The sequence below is a fragment of the Mustelus asterias genome, chromosome 2, assembly GCF_964213995.1.
Source record: "Mustelus asterias chromosome 2, sMusAst1.hap1.1, whole genome shotgun sequence".
In the NCBI taxonomy this organism is placed as follows: Eukaryota; Metazoa; Chordata; class Chondrichthyes; order Carcharhiniformes; family Triakidae; genus Mustelus; species Mustelus asterias.
This window is the reverse complement of record NC_135802.1, coordinates 131,336,877-131,361,462: the sequence shown is the minus strand read 5'-3', so window position 1 is coordinate 131,361,462 and position 24,586 is coordinate 131,336,877. Positions and strand designations below refer to the sequence as shown.

The window sequence follows — 24,586 nt, the reverse complement described above, 5'->3', positions numbered from 1 at the left end:
TAATGTGCATTTTTGTAGTTCCCATGTTTACAGAAGCAGTTGCAAACAAAATACAAGACCGAGCAAGAGAGAAGAATTTAAGAAGAAGGAAAAAGCAGCAGTAGGCCATACATTCCATGCAATGCTCTGGCATTCAATAAGTTCATGGCTGATCTTTGGTCATGATTCCACTTTCCTGCCCAATTCCCATATCGCTCAATTCCTCTGGAAGTCTAAAAATATATCATAGCCTTGAATATACACAATGAATAAACAAGCAAAGCCCTCTAGAGTCAGAAATTCCTACGGTTCACAACCCTCTTCTTCTCAGTTTTAAATGACCGATCCCTTATCCTGAGACTACAGCCCTAGTTCTAGACTCCCTGGCCAGAGAAAACAACCTCACAGCACCCACCCTGTCAAGCCACTCAGAATCTTTTCAGTTTCAATAATCATCTCTCAATCGACTAAGATCCAGAGATTATAGTTCCAAACTACTCAACCTCTTCTCTTTGGAAAAAAACCACATGATTTTATATTAAAAATGAAAGTCAAAAGTTGGAATATTAAGACATGGCCAATTTTTTAAAAACTCAGTTGCATTTAGAAACAATTCAAGTATAAGCTACGATCTTACGACAAAGCCAAGAAGGTGAAAATGAACAGTAAACCAAGCACCAAGATTTAATTATTTAGTGAAGGGCAGGTACTCAATGTTACTTGTGACAGAGACATATGAGAAGCATCCCATTTTGGAAAAGTGACATGCATCCAATTAAATATCAGAGAGTGTCAAGAGAAAATTGGGGTTAGAGGGAAAGGAATAACTGAATTTGGACATGGCGATGTAATTCTGTTCATACTTTTTTTATTTTCATTATAAACTCCTTTATCCACATTAATGCTGAAAACTTTCAATATAAACATGTCACACTGAAACTGTGGAATCCAGCCAGCGTATGGAAAAAGTTGAGGGGAAGTGTATGTGGATGTATTATCTACACATTATATAGATGGCCAACCAGATGATTAAATTATGAGGAGGGGGCAGGCTGGGGGCTGGGGGGTATGGTCTTATGCAAGCGGAGGCAGGATGTCATTTGTGGAAATACAAACTGATGTCTTAGTAATAGTACAAATTTAAAGCACAGAAAGGCAGACTAATCACACAGTACAAACATGGGCGGAAACTGTAAAAGAAAGTTCCAGCTGTTAGCTCTCTGGTCCCCAAACTCAACTGCTTTTGTGGTTAGTTTCATTCGCACAAGGACCCACAAGAGACAAAGATTCATCACATGCTACACTGTTATTTTCAGTCTATTTTTAGTCTAAAAACTGCTTTCCTCACTTCATAGAACAGTTTGATTACAAGCTAATAAGCACAGGTTTCTGCAGAATATAACCAACACGATGCAATGAAAAGCTACAAACAAATCATTGTCAAGAATTATGTGAGCTGTGAGAAATCTTCCTGTCATATCCAATGCACTACCATGTCTGCTGCATAGACCGTGAGGCACAAGTTTCCCCATCAGTGAAACAATATAATTGAGCTTGTGATGTCCAGCATATTTTTTGATCTGCTCCCCTTCCTGTATGGGACATACATTAAAGGGGGTTATGTGCCATCCTGAAAAGATCAATTGCAACCTTTTTGTGGTTTTCCAATGATGCAAAGTCATTAAAACTTTTAGCAACAGAATTCAAAAACTGTATTTGGTATTTCATCTGTGCCTAACTAACAGAACATGTGACTAATCTAATTGGTGTACAAAATTATCAAGAGGAAGGATCGTTCATTATAAAAGGCTTGCAATATTATACTGTGTGAACAAGTCTAGAAACCATGGCAATTCTCTAATCCTAGAATAAAACTGGCAGGAAACGAATTGCCAGTCCTAAATGGATTATTTTTAATACCTTCATCAATATGTTATATTTCATCTTTGTTAAATTTCATCTTTGTTAACTTATGCTCGGATTGTCAAAGCTTTTGTTCCATATGAGCTATTTTGGGTACATTTGGACAAATTGAATCTTGTGGGCTACACGTCTCCTACCCATTAATCTGCATCTGTTTTGAGTTGTCGAACTAACTGGTCCAAGCATTATGATTTAGGATTTATTTACAAGTAAGATAACAATTAGCTTTTACCGGATTCATTAAGTTCAAAGATGACAAAACAGCAAAGCAGAACACATCAGCACAAATTAGAGGTTATTTTATTCATTCATGAGGTGTGGGCAAGGCTGGTATTTATTGCCCATTCCTAACTGCCCTCAAGAATGTGCTGGTGAGCCATCTTAACTTAGTGACTTGTTTAGACCATTTCAGGGGGCTATTAAGAGTCAACTACATTTGCAGTGGGAAAATCATCTTCTTAAACGTAGCATGTAAATTTTCTATTTCTAATTCAGATGACCCACAAATGAAACAGCCTTCAAAACCTTGCCAATCGATCCAAACTGGTTTCTCGGAAATGAAAGAGCAATTGGTTAAATTCAATTCCTCTTCCCAAGGTGAATGTCTGATCCCTTGTCCTTCCCACAACAATGCAACAAGAGATGAGGTGAAGGAGCATAGTGTGGATCAAAACTACAGTTCATCATTGAAAGGCACAAGATTTGGACATTAAAAACAGTATCTAAATTGACTAGCGCATTTTTTAAAAAAAAAGAAATTTTCTTAATTTTCATTCACTTTTTCCCAGATCTTAATTAATTCACCAAAAATATTTAACCATGCATGCCATTAACAAAGAGAAGTCCATACAAGTTAAATCCCGATTGTAAAAATAGTTCAATTCTCAACCAGGAAGATACTGTTAGTAGCCTGAAGTGGCCCAGCAGACTTAGTTCTCGCAACTGGATGAAACTAGTCAGGTTATTGTCCTGTTCAATGGAAAAGCAACTCCTTCCCTTCAAAAATGCCCAGAGCTCAGCTGTCAGACCTCATCACCATTTAGCCATATGTGAAATAACATGTGATCAACATAGAGTAGTTCTCATCATAATCCGGTTGTTCTGAATGGATGGAACAACACCATGGAAACAAGTACACGCAAGGTTAGGTTTTGTCAATTTTCATTCAGAAAAATCATATTTATATGTAATGTCACTGTAGTGGACTAAATAATATATTTTTACCTGAAGGCAATAAAACTGAAGTTTATTAGCTTGCTTTGTAGTTACTTATCCACAAAAAGTACTTACTTGGATTTTATGTTGTTGAAGTTTTTGCCTAAGGCAAGATGGCGAATTGATCTATTTTTGCTCATCCATACTACAAGAGTAGCAAGATCGGAATCTAAACCTGTATAAAACAAGGTTAGATGTTCAGCATGAACAGGCAATTTCCAAAATGAAACTCAGTGTAGTCATTTGCTGTCTTATCAATGTTTGTGTGTTTGTGTAGGAGGAAACATTTTCAGGTGTTGGTTGAGGGGCAAATGTTGGCTTGGACTGGGGAGAACTCTCCTGGTCTTCTTTGAAAAATACAATGGGATCCTTTATGTCCACCTGGAGGGCAGCTGGGTCCTCAGTTTTATGTCTCATGTGAAAGGGGGCACCTCAGGTGGTGCCGTATTTCCTCATTAACGCACTGAAAGTATCTGTCAAGTCTCTAGATTGGGGCTTGGACCCATGACTCTCCTTACTCAGGGGTGAGAATTCAATCACTGAGCCATGTCTGACAACCATCAGACTCAATGGGCAGAGGATTAAGTTGCGACCTGCAATGCCCAAAAAGATGGGAGTGCCTAACCTTAAGCATTTACCATTGTTTATTGCCATAGCATTGTTCAATTTGCCCCACAATATTAAATAAGACAGATTTTAATATAACACCTACTCCCATTTCAAATGGTTCTGTAATACAAGTACAACATAAATGACATCACAAACCACAAAGCCAACTTGACAACTGTTACAGAACCTCTGTTATTGAGCAAATGGCAATGGACTTTCAATAAAAATATCACAATTTTTAACATAGTTCATTGTACAACAAAGTCTTGAATGATCTGTTATTGCTACCCTTATAACTTCCTGTAACATACAGAATTAAAGGCATTAAAAGTGCACCAAATCCCATCCTTCATCTTCCTTCTCTGCCTGGCTGAGCTTGCTCTCACTCTGAACAACTTCTCCTTCATCGCTACTCACTTCCTCCAAGCAAAAACTATAGGGCAGTGGTTCCCAAACTTTATTCCGAAAGTGCGGCCCAGTGAAAAATTTGCTCACGCCACACCGAATTTTTTATTGATAAGAAATACATTCAAAAACAAAAAAAAACAACTCCTAGCAGTGCTTGATTCATAACATAGAACACAACTACTTTATAATATGATCATGGGACATCCAGAAAGTATAAAACAATGCTTGTTTAAACCATGTTTAAATGTTTCTTTGATTGTCCTTGAATCTTCCTGCCACACTTGCCATCCTCTCTCGTCGCACCAGTGTGGCGCGCCGCACCCTTTGGGAACCACTGCTATAGGGACTCATTGGACACAACCATATCCTTAACACCGCAAACCACACCGTCTCCCAGGCTCGAAAAGAAGCAGACACTCCAGGTAGCGTGGAAAACATGCAGGCCCGCAGGTGAGAGTGAAACCCCCTTCCCCAGCTTACTCCTTGCAAATGTCCAGTCTCTGGAAAACAAGCTAGACGAAATTAGAGCCACACTCACTTTCCAAAGAGAACTGAGGGACTGCTGTGTACTCTGTTTCACAGAGACGTGGCTCACTTCTGCTTCACCGGACAGTGCCCAGAGGGCTTCTCGATCCATCGAATGGACCGTACAGCGGCCTCTGGCAAGGCTAAGGGAGGTGGGGTCTGCTTCCGAATCAACAACTCGTGGTGCCTAGACGTAGAAACACTGGCAACTTTCTGCTCCCCAGACCTAGAATACCTGACGCTAAAATGTCGCCCCTACTACCTTCCGCAGGAGTTCACCTCCGTTATCCTGATGGTAGTTTCTAGAGATAGGCTATCAACTAACATTCACTACAAATCCACAGTCACCCATGGCTACCCTGACTACCCCTCCTCCTACCCTGCTTCCTGTAAGGATTCCATCCCATTCTCCCAGTTTCTTCATTCTGTTGTATCTATTCTGATGATGCATCCTTCCAAATTAGAGTTCTGATATGTCCTTGTTCCTCAACTATGGATTTCCACCTAGTGTGGTTGACACGGCTCTCCACTTTGACCGATCCACTTCATGTAACTCTGCTCTCACTCCTTCCCTTCTGTTCCAGGATGATTCCCCTCGTCCTCAGCTTCCATTCCACTGGACTCCATATTAAGTAGAACATCCTCTACCGGTTCCAACATGATGCCACCAAAAACATCTTCCCCTCCTCTCGATTTTCAGCATTCTGAATGGACATTCCTGCTGTCACACCCTGGTCCACTACTCAGTCACCCCTGATAAGCCTTCCCTTCTCTTAAGGCACCTTTGCTTTGCAATTGCAGATGTAAAACTTCTCCTTTCAGATCTTAGTTTCTCACCATCCAAGGTCCCAAAACACTGTTTCCAAGTGAAACAGCTATTTACTTGTACTTCTTTCAATTTAGTATGCTGTATTCACGATGTGGCCTCTACACTGGGGAGACCAAATGTAGACCAGATGACCTCTTTGCCAAACAGTTCTGTTTAGCTCACAAGCATGACCCAGAGATTCCTGTCACTTGTTCCCACTCTGACCTTCCTGTTCATGGCCTGTTACGATGTTCTATTGAAGTTCAATACAAGGATGAGGAACACTCCCTCACTGGCACTCTACAGCCTTCAGGACTCAATATCCAACAACTAACCTCTGCCTCCATTTCGCTGTGTTTTTTCTTTGTTTGCTTCTTTCTTTAACTCTTGCATTTAAATGACTGCTTTGTAGCTATCTGCACCTCATCTGTACACAATCATTGTTTACTTCTTTACTAGACCTAGTCTACCATCTTCAGCTTTTGCATCATGAAATCTTTTGTTGTTAATCTCTCTAGAGCCTCAACCCTATCACAAACCTTTCTTTTTGATCTTCCTGCCCCCTTGCTGCTTCCACTGGCTTAAAAATACTCACATTTCTAGCCTCATGTTCTGATGAAAAGTCATCCACCTTTAATGTTAGCTCCTGTTTCTCTCCTTAGATGCTGCCTGACCTGAATAATTCCAGCATTTCAGAATTGAAGGCATTTTAATACAAGATATCAGTCAACTTATTGTACCTGTTCATCTTCATCCCATTTTCCTGCTTTTCCCAAAAATCATTGCCTGTTTTATGGATTTCCTAGTTGCCCATTAAATGCCATGATTGACACAGCTTCAACTACCAAAAGAGTAATGAACACTTATTTTTTTCAGCTGCTGAGAGAGAGAGCCAGCATGGATTTGTCAATGGTGGGTCATGCTGATGAATCTGGGGTTTTTTTTGAAGCGCTCACTAAAGATAGTGGACAGGAGAATTTCAACAGATGTAATTTTTTGAACTATGGACTTCTGGAAGGTATTTGACCCACACTGTCAAATGAGACGGTTGGCCTAAGATCAAATCATGAAAGTTAAGGCAAATTATTGAACTAGTTAGGAAATTGCTTGCATAGCAGGAGACAGAGTGTCGGGGTAATGAGCAGGTACTCAAAATTTGTGGATGTGATTAGTGGTGTACTGCAAAGATCTGTGCTGGGCTTCACCTAAGCATCATATTTAGCAACTTAATTGATGGGATAAAAAGTCACAAATGCAAGTTTGCTAATGACACAAGGTGACATTCTAAGCGGTGTAGATGGATAAAATTACGAAGTGATTAACTGATTAAACAAATAAGCAAAACTGTGGCAAATTAATTTCAATGTAGGAAAATCTGAGATCATCACTTAAAACCTAAAAGGAATAGAACAGGGTATTTTCTAACTGGCAAAAAGCTAGAAAAGTCGCAGTCCAAAGAGACTCGAGGACCCAGGTGCACAGATCACTAAGATGTCACAGAAGGGCACAGAAATAATCAAAAATGCTAACGGAATATTGGCTTTCATAAGGGATTAGCACAGAATCCCTACAGTGCCGTAGAGTGCCATTTGGCCCATCAAGGCTGCCCCACCAACTCTCCAAAAGAGCATCTTACTCAGGTCTCTCTCCCTCCGCTCCCTTGCATTTACCACGGCTAATCCACCTAACGGACACATCTGGACACTAAAGGGTAATTTAGCATGGACTATGGGAGTAAACTGGAGCATCCGGAGGAAACCCACACAGACACGAGGAGAACATGCAAACTCCACTCAGACAATCACCCAAGGCCGGAATCGAACCCAGGTCCCTGGTGCTGTACGGCAACAGTGCCAACCACTGTGCCATCATGCCGCTCTAGTCATTATTCTTTAACTATATAAAACCTCCGTTAGACCATAGCTGGAGTACAGCAAGCAGTTCTGATCAAGTCTTAGAAAGCCTTGGAGGAGCGCAGCATAGATTTACCAGAATCATACTTAGGCTCCAAGGGCTAAATTATAAAATGAGATTACACAAACTAGACTGAAAAGGCTGATTTGCTCAGAGGTTTCAAGACACATTATTAAGGGGAAGAGACATGTTGACAGAATTAAATTATTTCCACTGCTTGGGGAGGCTGAGCTGAGGGGGCATAGCATAAAACCTAGAGCCAGATCTTTTGGGACTGAAATTAGGAAACACAACTAAGCAGAAAAGGTGGTAGAAGGTGGAAGCACTTTTCCACAAACAGTAACTAGTACTAGAGGAACTGGCAGTTTAAAATCTCAGATTGATATGATTGTTATCTAAAGGTATTATGAAATATGGGGAAAAGGCATAAAGTTTGTTGCAAATCAGTCAATTACCTCATTTAATAGCGTGGAACAGGCTAGAGGGGTTAAATGGTCTACTCCATAATAGATAATAAAATGTTACAACAAGAATAGAGGAAGGAGTTACCCTAGTTGATCAAAGTTGATATACGCATGCAACTATAAAGCTAGTTCTACACATACTACCAGCAAGTGCAGTATCCAGAGCAATAAGCTAAGAAACCAAGTTTATGGAAGATGCGAATGATGCCTATTGCAGGTTCTGCTGAGATTTTGCATAGCTTTATGGAAGCACTGACAGGTTTACGGGTGGATTCTTCACACGGTACATTAAACTCAACAGCTCTTTTATTGCTCTTTCGAAGATGAGATTCAATGTAAAAATCAAATAATTCGTCTCACCGTTGTCTGAAATATCCAGTTTTGAAATGTTATGGATTTCTGCAATGCAGCCTTCTAAAATCTGAGCCCCACCTGACCTTAGCTGTGGACAAAGAAGCCAAAATTAGTTCTATTGAGTAATTGGAATACCATGAAATTTAATGATCACAATTACAAATAGGCATTACAGAAATGTTTAGCTATTCATCTATTGAAAACTAGAAAATATCACCGTATCTCTTAATTCACTTTGCAAACGTACAGCAGCTTTTTAGGAAGGCGGCTGCAGTTAGGAGACAATTCCTAAAGATGCCTTTTAGATTTTGTGACATGCAGCCTAATGATGTTTGCAAATGCACTGGTCATTTCTACTGCACTTAACGACGTTCAAGGCTACTGCGATTTGACAAAAGCAGTTAAGCTCGGTGACATCTTGCACCCTGCTATCTACAAAAGCCCAAAAGTGTTTGAATGCTGCACAGAGGCCTAATGAAGTGAGAGATGTGTAAGCCACGAGTAATCCCCATAACGTTTTAAAAAAAAATCAAAGCATGTGCATTCGCTACCATTAGATATTAAACAGGTGCAACACATTCTCTATCAAATAAAAAGCATACCGAGTCTGGTCATTTTGTTGTGATGAAACATTATCCAATAATTCAAATCAAACAATGTCAATAGTACAGTAAAGGGGGCATTTAGTGCCAAAAAATTTGAATTATCTGATAATTTTAATTAAGCGTCTTTGAATCGAGTAGCCTGCAAATCAAAAATCAATGCAAAAGCAGCAGGAAGCAGCAATCGGCAAATGGAACAAAATAAAGATGGCTACTGTGATACCTGAATAATGTTCTAATGATTAATCTAGAATTAAAAAAAGGCTTAGTGATTACTTCCTTACACTAATGATATTATTGTTCACAAAGGCTCTCAACACTTTGATGCTAATTTCTTCCTCCCTCCCACCAGCCAGCATGTGAGAAATTCCAACCTGAAGCAGTCAGCAAATTTCAAAATTTTAAGTATCGTTGATGAAAGTTGTTTCATGGTTAGCATAGGCCCGTCATCTTTTAAAACTATTTCTTCACATCCTAATTTAAAATGAAATATGCATCCTATAGATTTAATTGTTTACATTTTGCACCACTAGAAGTCGTGAGCTTCTTGGTATAGGCTTCCTAATAGGTTTCAACCAGATTCCAATTGTCATATAAAGAAAATTTTTTAAAGTGACACAAAATGTATAAGCTTTATTTATCCCAATTGATATTTATGGCATCTTATATTTCCTTAACTCCATTTTATAATGTGTAGCTGCTAAGAAAATGGATGAAAATGGAAATTCATTTTGAAAATTGCAACTAGTACTCAAAAATTAATTAACATTGATCGACTTGACAATGACAACAGCCTGGAAATTTCTAACGAAGGCTCACTTACACCATTGTTTCAATTTGCGGACTTTTTTAACTGGAAAGGTAAACCACTCCATTGTAAACAAGTAGCTTAAAACACAGCATGCTATACATTCAGGCACACCTAAAGGCCTTTTCCTTTAAATGATCAAATGGAACTCACCTAGATCATACAAAACACTACACTTGAGCCAAAAATGTTATTGCATAAATATCTATGCCAAACAGTTCTAATGGTAATCCTGACAGACAGATAAGGAAGCCATTTATTGGATCAACAATGGTTAAGAGGCAGGGAGGGTACTTACACAGTGACCAAGCTAAGGAAAGCAGTAGAGGGGAAAAGAACAGCATACATCAGTGCGGAGCTGGAGTAGGCAATAGCATCACAGCGCAGCAGTTCAGCAACCCTGTCTTCTGCATCACACTAGCCCTTGAAAATTGTTAAAATAATTGGCTAAACAAGCCCTGAAACAGATCTGATCAGAGAGCTGGTTTTGTAACAGAACTATATGAACATCAAATGCAAATTCACCAATATATAGAAGTAATATCACTATTCAATTAGCTAATAAATATTTCTATTAAGAACTTCTTGATGAGATATGGGTTCTGAAGTGAAAAATTAGGTGAAACCTTACCAAAAAATGCCAGAGTGTTGTTTCTGGTGAAGAACTGGTGTGTTTGCACTCGACCAGTACAATAAAGCTCCCCCCAGCCCACCGATAAGGTATCAGCCCCTCAACTCCCTATCTGAACAGAGCCTGCACCCGCCCACCCAATCAGAGCTGGCAATTGGCCTGCTTCCCCCGACCTCCACCCCAACTTATGCCAAGAGGCAGCAATCAGGCCACTGCTTGGCCACGAACCTCTCCCCCAGGCAGACCCCCCCAGACAGGTTCATGTCTAGGTGAACCTGTTGTAAACGGCGCCGACGTGACTGTCAATATACAGTGCGGGAGCCAGTTAATGATATTACAATTTATTGAGATGCATGTAAAGCAGGTTCACGCCTGCTATGAGCGTGAACCTGATGACGTTGATGAATGAGGAAGATCCGAAATTGTGATCTTGCCGGTGAGATCTGCGACTTTTGGATATTGAGCCCCCGCCGATGTTCGCAGGCGGCGAGAGTGGGCTTAAGATTGCCCCCATTGATTCACTTACCCCCGCCTAAATTAATTTAATCTATTAAATTTTTTATATATGGTGTTGATCAACAGGTTTAGAAATTGTTATCCTTGATTGTTTGGAACTAGGCATATCCAACAACATCCAATTCAGGAACTAAGGTTTATTGCTGTACTCCACTTAGCCACATTTACTGCTGAATTTTTCTAAAATAGTGCAAGGTTAGCAAACGATATTAACTGATTTTCCTTACCTGGAATTAATGGACAGGAATACATTTGAGCAGATTAAAAACATGTAGCATTTTCCAAGACTCAGTGCTTTGTAGTGGCACTGAGCTGGGCCATGAAGACCAGATTTGTGAAGTTAATTGCTGTCATCTGGGATGGTTGTAGGGGAGCTACATATGCTTCAGATTTGCTCAGTCAGAGATGGGAGAATTAGCTGTGGTTTCTAATTTTGATAGTTACAGATCATGCTTGATATTTTTAAAAATCATGCACGAGGATCAGATTTGGACATGGTGTTCAGTGCAGCCTAAAAACCTATGGGTAATCACTGGCAAGACTCTTCTATGAGAATTAATCACTTGTTGCAGTACTCAAGGACATCTGGCACCCAAACCAGACATTTCATGAGGGAAGAAAATTATCAAGAAAAATAAACACCCTAAGCATTAATAAGACACCCCAATGTACATCCTTCAAACCTGAAGTATTAACTGAGTTTTAATTAATTTTCCACCACACTTGCAAATTAAATTAATTCAATGAATAAACTTATTCCTTCTTACCTCACAACTGCTCAGGTCAAGAGAAACATCCTTGAGATGAGGATTACAAGAAAGGCCAAGTAAAAGTGCTCTGGAAAGAAAGAATTGCCTTCAAATAAACATCTCGTTACCAACCTTGGCAGTAAAATGAAAACACCAAGTCCTGTAAAATTTTCACTATTTTTTGCTTCTTGCTGCAACTTAAGTAGCAATCATAAATGCCCCTACTTCACTGCGAGGCATTTAATGGTTCAAAGTCAATAAAAGGTTCTTCACAAAGTGCAGAAAAGAAAACTTCAGGAAAATTTGTGCGCTGCAATGGGTCAGATACAGGTCCGGATTCAAATCAGCTTTGACTGATGAGAGGAAAGCATCAGTCTGTTGGCTGTTAATGGCCCTATGTGAAATAAGCATGGACATTTTCAAACAAGGTCCCAGTGGTAACAGGCCTCCAACATAAAATTGGGCTAATTAAGCACTAATTGGTGATTGAGATGGATTGTGTAAGATTTGAAAAACTGTCACACCGATGGGTATGGAGTGCCATTTTGAGATTGGGAGATCATCGTGAAAGAATAAAGGGAGCTATACACTGCACCTAGCTGTTCAATGTCTGACTTGGTGGTGCTTATTGCTGATTCTAGGTGTTTTAAATAAGAGTTGGATTCCCCACCACTGATCGCCTTTAATTTGCCGAGCATAAATAAATACAGAACTAATATAAAAAATATAAAACCAAACTCCAGTCAATTGGCAGCACAATGCGTTTGCCCACCAATACATTGCACCATACATTAGCAATGATGTGGAGATGCCGGCGTTGGGCTAGGGTAGGCACGGTAATAAGTCTCACAACACCAAGTTAAAGTCCAACAGGTTTATTTGGTAGCACAAACTTTCAGAGCGTTGCTCCTTCACCAGGTGAGTGAAGAGTTGAGTTCACAAACAGGGCATATATAGGCACAGACTAATGGTTGAATTCCAACCATTAACTTGTAAATTGAGTCTGTGCCTATATATGCCCCGTTTGTGAACCCAACTCTTCACTCACCCGATGAAGGAGCAGCATTCCGAAAGCTTGTGCTACCAAATAAACCTGTTGGATTTTTAACCTGGTGTTGTGGTAGTTAGCTAGATATGAGTTCAAACTTAAGAATGTCAGGCAAATTCTACTAACGTTCAAGGAGAAACAAAGCACCAATTAGATTTTACCTTACATTGAGAGAAAAAAAATCAAAGATAAATTAATAATTCTATGGCACTGAATGTTGGTTACATATCAGCAGGGAAACTCTGGAGCAGATCCACTGCCTGCATTTTTGACCCAAGGATGACAACTGGCTTAAGGAAGTGATAGGACAGAAATAATTATTCTTTGTAAAATTGACCTGTTAATACATGGAAGCCAAAGAGACAACATTGATAAAGGTAATGGATATCTCAAAGGGATGAAACAAATACTGACTTGACTGCATCCGGAGGGAGTTTGGTGCCTGACAGGTTGATGTGTCTCAAAGCCAATGAACTGCTAAAAAACAGTTTGAAGGATGGAGGGACTTCCTTCCCTTTCCTGTGGAATTGGAAGAAGATTACAAGAGATCAGTCATACAGCAGTACCATACACTCAACAACACACAGTAGACTGAAAGCCATATGTGATGCTTAGCTCATTTGAATACACTAAAATGAAAACTTTATATATACATATATCAAAGCCATAATAAAAGTTGTGCAGATCTGCTGGTGCTGGGTACGCTGGTTATTGGGGGATTCAGGAAAAATAAATTCAAAAGAAATAAGTGCAGTGTCAAGGATGTAGGGCAAAGTAGCAATCTGAGTAAAAATAAGCTCAGTGGGTCAGGAAGGGATGGACAGCTCAAAATAGGGAAAAGGGCAGTAGTAACAAATGCAGCATCAGGGAAAAAGTTAAAGGTACAGGCAGTATTATCTCTGCGAGGCATGTTTTTAAAAAATGACTTATTGAAAACTGGATTTTATCTCGTGGCCATTAAAGATCTTGTGATGACTTCAATCAGGCCATTGAGGTTGGCTTATTGGAATATGAACTCCCTGATTAAGGGTCAATTGATGGGCCAATCAGGGAGTCTTTTCCTTTTATTTAACTGGGAGTGTCAGTTCCTCTGGCACTCCCAAAGGTAGGCTGCTAACTAATAGCTCTCTGTGTACTACTGTTGGAATTGCAAATAAAGGGATTTTGGTGACGGGACTTCTGCCTCCGATGACTTATTAGAGATGTGGACTGGAATTTTCCGGCCGTTCACGCCCCACCGCCGCTGCAGGCGAGGATGGAGAATTTGGTGCTCAGCCAAATCTCCGTTCACTGTAGCGGGACCAGATAATCCCACCGGCGTGAATGGCCGGAAAATTCTGACCGTGGTTGCAGAGTGACCAAAGTTAAATATTTCAGGAGGAGATAGGCAAATAGAAAAAAGGGGTTGCCCTGATCATACAGGAAACAGGAGGGGATAAAGAGAGTAGAGAAAGGATCTACTTTCAATCTGGATGCATAATCAGTTTGTGTGAAGCCAAGAAACAACAAGGGTACAAAATGTTGGTGGTAGTTTATATACTTTGAACAGATATTGTTGCATCAGGTAGAGTACATCAGGAAATTAGCGGAGCAGGAAACCATGGTAATACACTAATCAAAGGAGGTTTTAATCTTTACAAAGACTGTGGAAAGCAGTTTTTCAGTAATAGTGCAGTGGGTGAGTTGATGGAATATAGTTTAGTTCTATTAATCAGTAAGCCAATGAAGCAGCAGGCTCTACTTTTAGTTCTAGTAATGGTGCAAGAGACAGAACTAATTATTAACTTTGTAGCAAAGAAGTCTTTGAGAGAGCGAGTGATCATAAGAAGAGTGTACGCCTCCCTGGTGTAATATCCAATATGTATTCCTCAAGCAATACCAAAACAAATAAACTGATGGGTCATTTATCCCATTGTTGTTGTGACTATACTTCAAAATAATTAAGACTATTTATTTCCAACACAAGTGAGTTATAGATCAGATTTTTGAATGGTCACCTTGAAGACACACCCAACTGTTTGCTTGGAAATTGTAATTTTATTCTGCCTGCTGTAGAATGCAATGTATAATTTGATCTGGTCATTGTCAGGCAGGTTCCAGATTTCAGAGTACCCTGTATTGAACACTATGACTGAGGAAGGTGGAAATTCATGAGAGGATGGTGAGATGGGAGAATGTTCAAAGTGGAGCTGGAGTTAGCTTTGTGAAGACTCTCTTATCCAATATTCTGCAATTATAAATACAGGTGTTCTTGACTGGTATAGAATAAAACATTATACTATAATAAGTGGATTAGTTGCTTTAAGAATCTTATGTTTATTTTCCTTTTGGAAGTAATAAAAATTCCTAAATTCACAATGAAGGGATCAAAGTCATGATTACAACTTCAAGGTCAAGGTAGAAATGTTCGACAAAATCTAATAATCTGGCACAGCATGGGCATAGCCACAGTGGCAGACATCCTTCCTGGCCATTGCATGCAGCAAGGCTGCCCTTCACCCACTGGTACAACCCAACCCACTGCCAGCATATGAACAGAGCTGAGAAGCTCTTGAGCCATGGCCTGTGGCTTCAGGGTCGCTTTGTAGTCACCCGGTACACATCCATGGAGGGGCAGCACGGTAGCACAGTGGTTAGCACTGCTGCTTCACAGCTCCAGGGACCTGGGTTCGATTCCCGGCTTGGGTCACTGTCTGTGTGGAGTTTGCACATTCTCCTCGTGTCTGCGTGGGTTTCCTCCGGGTGCTCCGGTTTCCTCCCACGGTCCAAAGATGTGCGGGTTAGGTTGATTGGCCATGCTAAAATTGCCCCTTAGTGTCCTGGGATGCGTAGATTAGAGGGATTAGTGGGTAAAATATGTAGGGATATGGGGGTAGGGCCTGGGTGGGATTGTGGTCGGTGCAGACTCGATGGGCCGAATGGCCTCTTTCTGTACTGTAGGGTTTCTATGATTTATATGATCATAGTATGACTGAATCTTATACTGAGTTTTTAAAGTGATTTAATTAAGTTCAAATTTAGGGTCTTCAAACTGAACAAAGCTAGCTGCAATGTTATGAAGAGTGAATTGGCTAAGGGAAGCCAAATGTAAAATATGGTGGTTGATAAGCAGTAGCAAACATTTAAACAATTCATAATTTACAAATTAAGACACATTCCATTAAGGAATTAAAAATCCGGTGGCAAATGTGGTCCAACTGCTGCTCACAAGGCGAGTTAAACATTAGCAAAATAAACAAAATACTGTGGATGCTGGAATCTGAAACAAGAACAGAGGATATTGGAAAAACTCAGCAGGTCCACCAGCATCTATCAGGAGAGAAACAGTTTCTCAAGTTAAAGAGAGAATGAGATTAAAGCAAGAGGTTTATAATTGTCAAAAACGGTAGCTGGCCTGGTGAATTCTCTGGGCCCGCTAGCATCTCCCCACCCCCACCGGGAGTAGTCCCCTTCAGCCATGTTTACGACTGCTCCCCACTAACGGGAAACAGGGGTCCAACCCCGCTGGAGGGAACAGAGGCCACTGAGCCCCCCCAAGAGGTCGGAGGTTAGGGGGAGGGTGACCCTTGGGCAGTGCCAGCTTGGCATCCTGGTAGTGCCCACCTGGCACCAGGCAGTGCCAATGGGGGGCCCTGCTGCCACTTTGTAAAAAGATTGGTGGGGGAGGGAGCGAATGAGGGCGATCGGGGATTGGTACATCAGGACTGGTCGCTGAGATTGGGGAGGGGGGGGTGGTTGGGACTGTCGGGGAGATCAGGGCTGGCTGGGGGTGGGGACATAGGGTCTGGCCCAGGGAGGTCTGGGAGGCAAGCGATCGGGGAGTTGCGGGGCTGGCCAGCGATCGGGAGGCTGGCAATGGGGGGGGGGGGGGGCCACTGCACATGCAATGTGCTGCCAGCCTCTCAGGTGGGAATAGACCCCGTCCCGTACTTACCAGGGTGAATCATGCTAGAGCACTCTGTGATGCACAAAGTGTCAGAGATTCGCTCTGGTAACTACGCTAAAAAAACCGGCGGGATTTACTCCCATTTACCCACACGTTGGGAACTTAGAATATTTTTGGGAGAATCCTGGCCAAAGTGACTGGGCAGAGTCGACGTAGATTTACGAAAGGAAAATAGAGAAATTAGCAGAGGTTGCAACTAGTAAGGTGGATAAGGGGGAACCAGTGGATATAAGTGTATGTAGATTTTCAAAAGTATCCGCCAATAGATTATTACATAAAATTAGGGCTCATGGGATGGAGTAAGATGTTAGCATAAATTTAGAGAATTCGTGAACAGATAGGGAGTAGGAATAAACAGGTCATTTTCAGACATACAGGCTGATACTAACAGGGTACCACAAGGATCAGTACTAGAGCCTCAACTATTTACAGTCTACAGCAGTGACTTGGTTGAAGGAATTGAGTTAACATATCAAAGTTTGCTGATATTACAAGTTAGGTGGGAAAGGACACAAAAGGGTGGACTTTCTGGCACTGTGGAGAAGTGCTTGGAGGTGGGAGGAATTAGGCAGGAACTTGGACTGAGCTGGATAATTCTACGATTTATATACTGGCAGATCTGTGATTAAACTGGTTCAGAGCCAGGTGATGCCAAGGTATCAGCATGCTGGCTGGCAGCTCGAATATTCATCTTCGTGCTCACCTCCATCAGAGACTAAAATTTCAGCTTCTGAGTAGAGTGAGTCTATATTTCCCAGAGTTTAAATGAATAAGTTCTCTCGTTCAAGCATCTAAAATTCTTAAGGGACTTGACACAGCAGATGCTGGGAGAATGCTTTCTTTGGAGACTCTAGATCATTGAGTAAGAATAAGAATTTGGCCATTTAGAACCAAGATTAGGAGCAATTTCTTCACTCAAGTGATTGTGAATTTTTGGGATTCTTAACCCTTGAAGCCTGTGGATACTTAGTACTTGAGTATAGTCAATACAGATTGATGGATTTTTAAATACCAGCATATCAAGGGATAGGGGGTCGTGCAGGAAGATGTACCTCAGATAGAAGAATTCTTTCTGGTTGTATCACAGCTTGGTCTGGCTCCTGTTCTGCGTAAGGCCGCAAGAAACTACAAAGGGTCGTGAATTAAACCCACCTCCGATCCATTGACTCTGTCTACAATTCCCGCTGCCTCAGAAAAGCAGCCAGCATAATTAAGGACCCCATGCACTCCGGACATACTCTCTTCCACCTTCTTCCATCAGGAAAAAGATACAAAAGGCTGAGGTCACGTACCAACTGACATAAGAACAACTTCTTCCCTGCTGCCATCAGACCTTTGAATGGATCTACTCCACATCAAGTTGATCTTTCTCTACACCCTAACTATGACTGTAACACTACATTCTGCACTCTCTCCTTTCCTTCTCTATGAACGGTATGCCTTGTCTGTATAGCGTGCAAGAAACAATACTTTTTACTGTATACTAATGCATGTGACAATAATAAATCAAATCTATAATCTGATTGATTGGTGGAGCAGGCTCCAAGGGCTGAATGGATTATTCCTGCTCCTGTTGCTCTTCTTATACTAATGTTTTACTGTTGGAACATATTGACATTTTATGCCTTTGCATAAATAAATCCCAAACATGCCTTCTCCAGTCAACGACGATGCTATCATCCTCTTCTGAATGTCTTTTGGAAACCTTCAAATCTTTATAAATTGTGAAGGATAATAGTCTTCTGCCCTGGCCCCAAGATTTGACAATTTTACAGTTTACCCAACATTATTGTTACCCTTTACAATAACCTGACCTATGAGAGGAGAAGATGGTATGGGGAAAAAACCCATCGGGATATTCAATCTATATACACATTTTATACTCTTAAAGAGCCAACAAAAAGTCAGTGTACATCTGAAAGGCATCTTGTAATTGGAGCTTATTAACTATGTATCCACTTGCTATATTTTTGGACTTCCCCAGGAGTATTTTTGTGCCTCTTCACTTAAAACAAACATGAACTGTTGGTATGGGATTCACACAGGAATTACACAGAAAGCTGAGTTAGTGTCCTCTCAGACAGCACAAAAATAAACCCGAATAGTTATTTTCTCTGACGTATTGTACACTGCTAGCATTTTCTGTTTTCATTTAAGATTTCTGGTTTCTTGCTCTATGTTTGTTCAGCACATTTGATGACAGAATGCTTATATTTCCCCTCCCTGAATTTACTATTGAAGATTTTACACTTGGGCTAACTCCTTAAAAATCTAAGTCTGCATCCAATGTTTCTGCTAATGGGAGAGGCAAGTCACAGGCACACTGTTTAGAATCAGTGAAGATATGAGAAAATAATTCCTCAGAAATCCATGTGAATGTTCTCATTTACTCAGAGAGGCAGCACTGAGAATATGAATTTACAGCCATCCTTTAAGTAACCAAAATAAATACCCTCCAACAGTTAACTTTGGCCTGGACTAATGAGAACTTTACTGGCAGGAGAAATTGCTGGCAGATAGAAATTACTAGTAATGTTGAAGAAGTTCCACAAATAATATCTGCACTGATTGGAATCTGGCTGACTACTAAAGTCCAGAGGAAGGGGCTGACATATGAAAAAGGCTGATGTCTTGATCACTGTTCACCATTCAAACACCGATGATTCACATCAGCTATCAAGGACAGTTATGCAATGATGCAAAGGGACATGAGGCCTCACCATGTCTTTATAACTCTCTGAAATGATATGGTTCAGTCAATTCTTTCTTTTCAATTCATATTTTCAAATAACTCTTGCAGATAGGATTGTTCTTTTGGCATCTTTGCACTGAATTTGTGCCATAGATGGGGGTCACTTCGCACTCTCATGGCAATAAAGAAGGAACATTCATCAGCATCAATTCTTGTGTTAGAAGTGGATAGAGTACAGGGAACCTTGTTGGAGACCCAGAGGTTCTGTCGAACTTATTGGCAGGATCTAATAATCTTTTGCTCCATTCCACCCCCAGAAACCCACCAATCGACAATCTAAAATTGGTGTCTTAAAACTTAAATGAAGGAAATTACGAGGGAATGGACTCAGGGATGGCCAAGATGGACTGGAAAGTAGGATAAAAGGTAAGATGGTAGAAAAGCAGTGGCAGGGATTTGAGGAGATATTTTCTGCCTCTCAACAAAATATATTTCATTGAGAAAGACTCTATTTAGAAGCATTCGCCATCCATGGCTAATTCAGGAAGTTAAAGATGGTATCAAATCGGAAGAAAAGGCGGTTCAGTGGTAAGACCAGTAGATTGGGAAAGTTATAGAAACTGGCAAAGGAGACTTAAAAAATGAAGAGGAATAAATTAGGGTCTAAGAACAAAAACCTAACAGGAAATATAAAAATAGATAATAAAAGCTTCTACAAGTACATGAAAAGGAAAAGGGCTAAAGTGAGCATTGGTCCCGAGAGGGTGAGACTGGGAAGTTAATAATAGGAAACAAAGACATGACAGAGACTTTGAATAAGTACTTTATATCTATCAACATATTAGAAGACAAAAGAAGCATTCCAAGAACATTCGAAAATCAAAGGCAAAAAGGAGGGAAGAACTTGCAAAACAACCATGATCACTGGAGGAAAAGTCATTGGAAACTTAATGAGACTAAAGGCTGACAAATCCCCTGGGCATGATAGCCTTCTTTCTAGGGTCTTAAAAGAAGCGACTGCAGCGATAGTGGATGCAATCTTCCAAAAATTCTTGGATTCCAGAAAGGTCTCATTTGATTGAAAAGCCACAAACGTAACAACTCTGTTTGAGAAAGAAGTGAGACAGAAAGCAGGAAGCTATAGGCCAATTAGCCTGACAAAAGTCATTGTGAAAATGTTAGAATCCATCATTAAGGAGGTAATAGCAGGACATTAAAAAATCATTACACAATCTGGTGGAGTCAACATGGTTTTGTGAAAGGGAATTGTGTTAGACAAATTTATTAAGAGTTCTTTGAAGATATAACAAGCAGGCTGAATAAAAGGGAACCGGTAGATATAATGTATTTGGATTTCCGTTTGGCATTCGATAAGGTGGCACATAAAAAGCTCCTGCACAAGATTTCATGGTGTTTAGGATGATATATTAGATGGATTGGCTGACTAACAGGAAACAAAGTTAGGATAAATAGGTGATTTTCAGGTTGCTAAACTGTAACTGGTGGAGTGCTGCAGGGACCAGTGCTGGGGCCTCAACTATTAATAATCTATGTTAAAGACTTGGATGAAGGATCAACTGTATTGTACCCAAATTTTCTGATGATACAAAGATAAGTAGGAAAGCAAGTTGTGAGGAAAAGACAAAGGGGCAAGATATTTTGGAGACAAGTTATTCCTGCTCCTCAAACTGAAGAGTTGGCAGGAAATACATCCTCGCCTATCACAGCAGTCGACGACCATTTACATCACTCAGGTGGAAGCCCTGCCTCAAAAGAGCTACCAGCCAATCTGATTAGGCAGAAACTCAAGTGCCAGTGGCAGCAGTGGCCCAGACTGGGATTACAAACAGTGTCTAGTTTCTGAGTCCCAGAGTCCAGGTAAGTGTGGGGGCATCATCTCTGGAGGGGGGAGTTGAGGCCCAGGGGAGGCAGGGAGGGGAGCCCAATGTGAGCAAGGATCCCTTGAAGGAGGTTCACCCAAACTCTGCCCAAGACTGATCTGGCTGACTTGATGGGTTTCTCTCCTGTCCCTGAACATCACCCGCCAGCCTCAACATTGAGGCTGGACAGTGTCATGTTTTTACAATGATGTTAAGGCACCAATCACTAATAAGGGACTGTGTGAACACGTTATGTGTTCATTTATTTAAACTCGTCCTGTTAGAACATATGTACATGGATAGAAAGCTTGAAGGTATCAGAGATGTGCTGTGTGTGCACGTGTACTGCTCATAGGCCAAAGTGAAACTGAGGCTGGAGGCACATGACACACTTCCCTTCTGGTGATGGCATGCTGATAGTCCTCAAAGGCATTTAAGAACAGAAAGCAGCCCTCGAGTGGCCAATGATCAGCACCTTAGGGGTTCAACTGGGATCAGGGTAGGAGGTCCGCCCAGCCTTTGTCCTTCCCACATAAAAACTGGAAATAGATCAGGGTAGGTGGGAGGACAGCAGAAAGGCCATCCAGGGGTGGCACGATGGCACAGTGGTTAGCACTGCTGCCTCACAGCGCCAGGGACCCGGGTTCAATTCTGGCTTCGGGTCACTGTCTGTGTGGAGTTTGCACATTCTTCCCACGTCTGTGTGGGTTTCCTCCAGGTGCTCCGGTTTCCTCCCACAGTCTAAAGATGTGCAGGTTAGGTTGATTGGCCATGCTAAATTGACCCTAGTGTCAGGGGATGAGCAGGGTAAATATGTGGGATTATGGGAATACAGCCGGGGTGGGATTGTGATCGGCGCAGACTCGATGGGCCGAATGGCTTCCTCCTGCACTGTAGGGATTCTATTCTATTTCATAAAGTTCTGCCCAGAGTGTGCAAAGCAATGTAGATAAAGTGAATAGGCAAAGAAATTGGCAGATACAGTATAATGTGGGAAAATGTGAGCTTGTCCAATTTGACCAGAAGAATAGAAAAACAGACTTATACTTCAGAAAATTATTTAAATGGAGACTACAGAATGTAGCAGTAGAGAGAGATCTGGGTATCCTTGTACATAAATTACAAAGGTTAGCAAACTGGTACAGCACGTAATTAGGAAGGTGTTGGCCTTTATTGCAAGTGGATGTTGTATAAAAGCAGAGAAGTCTAGCTCCCAACTTGTCCAGACTATTAGTGAGACCACACCTAGAATACCGTACAAGTTTTTGGTTTCCTTAAGGATGAAAATGCTTGCATTGGAAGCAGTTCAGGGAAGGTTCAGCTGATTGCACCGATGAGGGAAACGTTGTCTTATGAGGGAAGGTTGAGCAGATTGGGCCTTTACTCATCTGAATTTAGAAGAACGAGGGGTGATCTTATTGAAGCATAAGATTCTGAGGGAGCTGGGTGGATGCAGAGATGACATTTTCTCTTGTGGAGAATCCAGAGCTGGGGCACAGTTTAAAAATAAGGGGTCTGCCATTTAAGGCTGAATTGAGAAGGAATTTAGTCTCTAAGGGTAGTTAGTCTTTGGAATTCTCTCCCTCAGAGAGCAGTGAAGGCTGGACCATTGAACTTATGATGTGGAGATGCCGGCGTTGGACTGGGGTAAACGAAAGGGCTCAAGTAATTGTGAACAGAATTCCCACTCACCTGAAGAAGGGGCTAAGAGCTCCGAAAGCTTGTGTGGCTTTTGCTACCAAATAAACCTGTTGGACTTTAACCTGGTGTTGTTAAACTTCTTACCATTGAACTTATACAGATTTTTAAAAATCTACAATGGAGTCTAGGGCTACATGAGACAAGCAAGAAAGTGGAGTAATGTCCACAATCGGATTAATCATTACCTTGTTGCATGGCAGAGCAGATTCGATGGACTGAATGGCCTACTCCTTATGATCTTATCATCTCAGTGGTGATATGGATTGTAGTGATTTGTGACCTAGAATGTCCTGCCTGGAATGAAAGTGGTAGCAGATTCAACAACCACTTTCAAAGGGAATTAGATAAATTCTTGAAGGAAGAACACCGACAGGGCTTTGGAGTGGCACTAAATTGGATAGCTCTTTTAAAGGGCTAGCATAAACATGATGTGGTGAATGGCCTAATTTTATGCTGCATTATTCTATGAATCGACAGAACCAAATTCAAAAGTGAACTATTTCAGAGCGTGCTTATCCTTACTCCAAAATGCAAAAATCTAACTTCAATGGAACATTAATCTAGAATGGATTCAAGGACACACATTTATGGGAGCTTTGTTTATCACTTACTGGCTTCATATCAGTGAAAGGGCTCAAGTAATCAGTGACTGGAGAGAACAGAAGGTGCTGTTCCAAGCTAAGGCTTTTTCCAACTGTCGGCTATTGCACCTGTCTTTTGGAATCAGTTTACTGTTAAATCCCAAAAGAAAGCCCTATATGAACAAGATTGGCTTACTGGCAAGGGCCTTACTGCTGTTAACTGGTCCATTGCAGAACTGTCTAAAGCATTGGTCAAGGAAAAGTTAATGTTTAGTTTGAATACAAAAGCATTTTGTGACTGCATGGACTTCCTTAGAGATCTGCATAATAAATATGATAATTAATTCAAAACTAATCAACACAATTATACTCCTCCTGATACGCCGTTTGCTTCAGAACTAAATGAATGAATTTCACCCAAATACACAGAGACCTTTGACATATTTTTCATGAGTACAGACAGGGCGGAACAATTAAAACACTTCTTTTGACTTACTTTGTTCCTATCGGCATACCACAATTACAGCTAAAATCACTAGATAAACAAGATTCAACAGATGCAGGAGGAAAGCGAGAAAGATTTTTTTTGCACAGCTAGGGGAAATGGCCACGGTGGTGGAAGTGGAGATGATCTGCTCTATGAATGATCCTCTGAACCAAAGGGCATTGTTATGATGCATTTTCTTGTGGACAGCTATAAGCTTCTTTTGTACTGGTTAGGTTCCAGCTTACTGCTGTGCTCTCCCAGTGTGATGTAACTTTAAGTACATTTGTTGAGATTAATCACTGGAAAAACCAAATTTTTGTTAAACTAGCTCTTTCATTCGGACAGGCTTAGGGAATCTGGAAAGTTTAATTTATGCTTGCTGCCTGAGGCCTATTTCTTGGAGTTGGCTCCAAAACACAGCAAAATAAAGCAATATAAAAGCAGTTAGTAGAAAAAGCTATTGCACCTGAACTGAGCTACTGACCTCATCTGTCCAACCGCTATAATCAGCTTCCAGGTTCAACTCTTCCTCCTTCTCAATCTTGCCTCAGGTCATTTCCCACCAAGTCCTCAGAATATGCTTCGTGCTCAGAATTTTAAAGGTAAAGGAAAAGCAAATTCTAGCCAACCAGAATGAAACCATATGCATGAAAATTTAGCTCCATTGGTTGGATGACTGGTTAGTGATGCAGAGCAATGCCACTACTGCGGGATCAATTCCTGTACCGGCTGAGGTTAGTTCATGA

The 24,586-nt window shown here is 41.0% G+C and overlaps 1 protein-coding gene across 5 annotated transcripts in view; it reads right to left on the bottom strand.

Annotated features, from left to right (window-relative positions):
• LOC144511333 (F-actin-uncapping protein LRRC16A-like) overlaps positions 1-24,586 on the bottom strand; it is a 380,857-nt gene that overhangs the window by 161,510 nt on the left and 194,761 nt on the right. For all 5 annotated transcript variants that reach the window (XM_078241629.1, XM_078241637.1, XM_078241604.1 and 2 more), the window contains 4 exons: positions 12,968-13,072; positions 11,524-11,593; positions 8,206-8,287; positions 3,193-3,292 (listed from right to left, as the gene is read on the bottom strand). In XM_078241629.1, the coding sequence (XP_078097755.1) occupies positions 3,193-3,292; positions 8,206-8,287; positions 11,524-11,593; positions 12,968-13,072 (357 nt within the window). The remainder of the gene's footprint in view (positions 1-3,192; positions 3,293-8,205; positions 8,288-11,523; positions 11,594-12,967; positions 13,073-24,586) is intronic.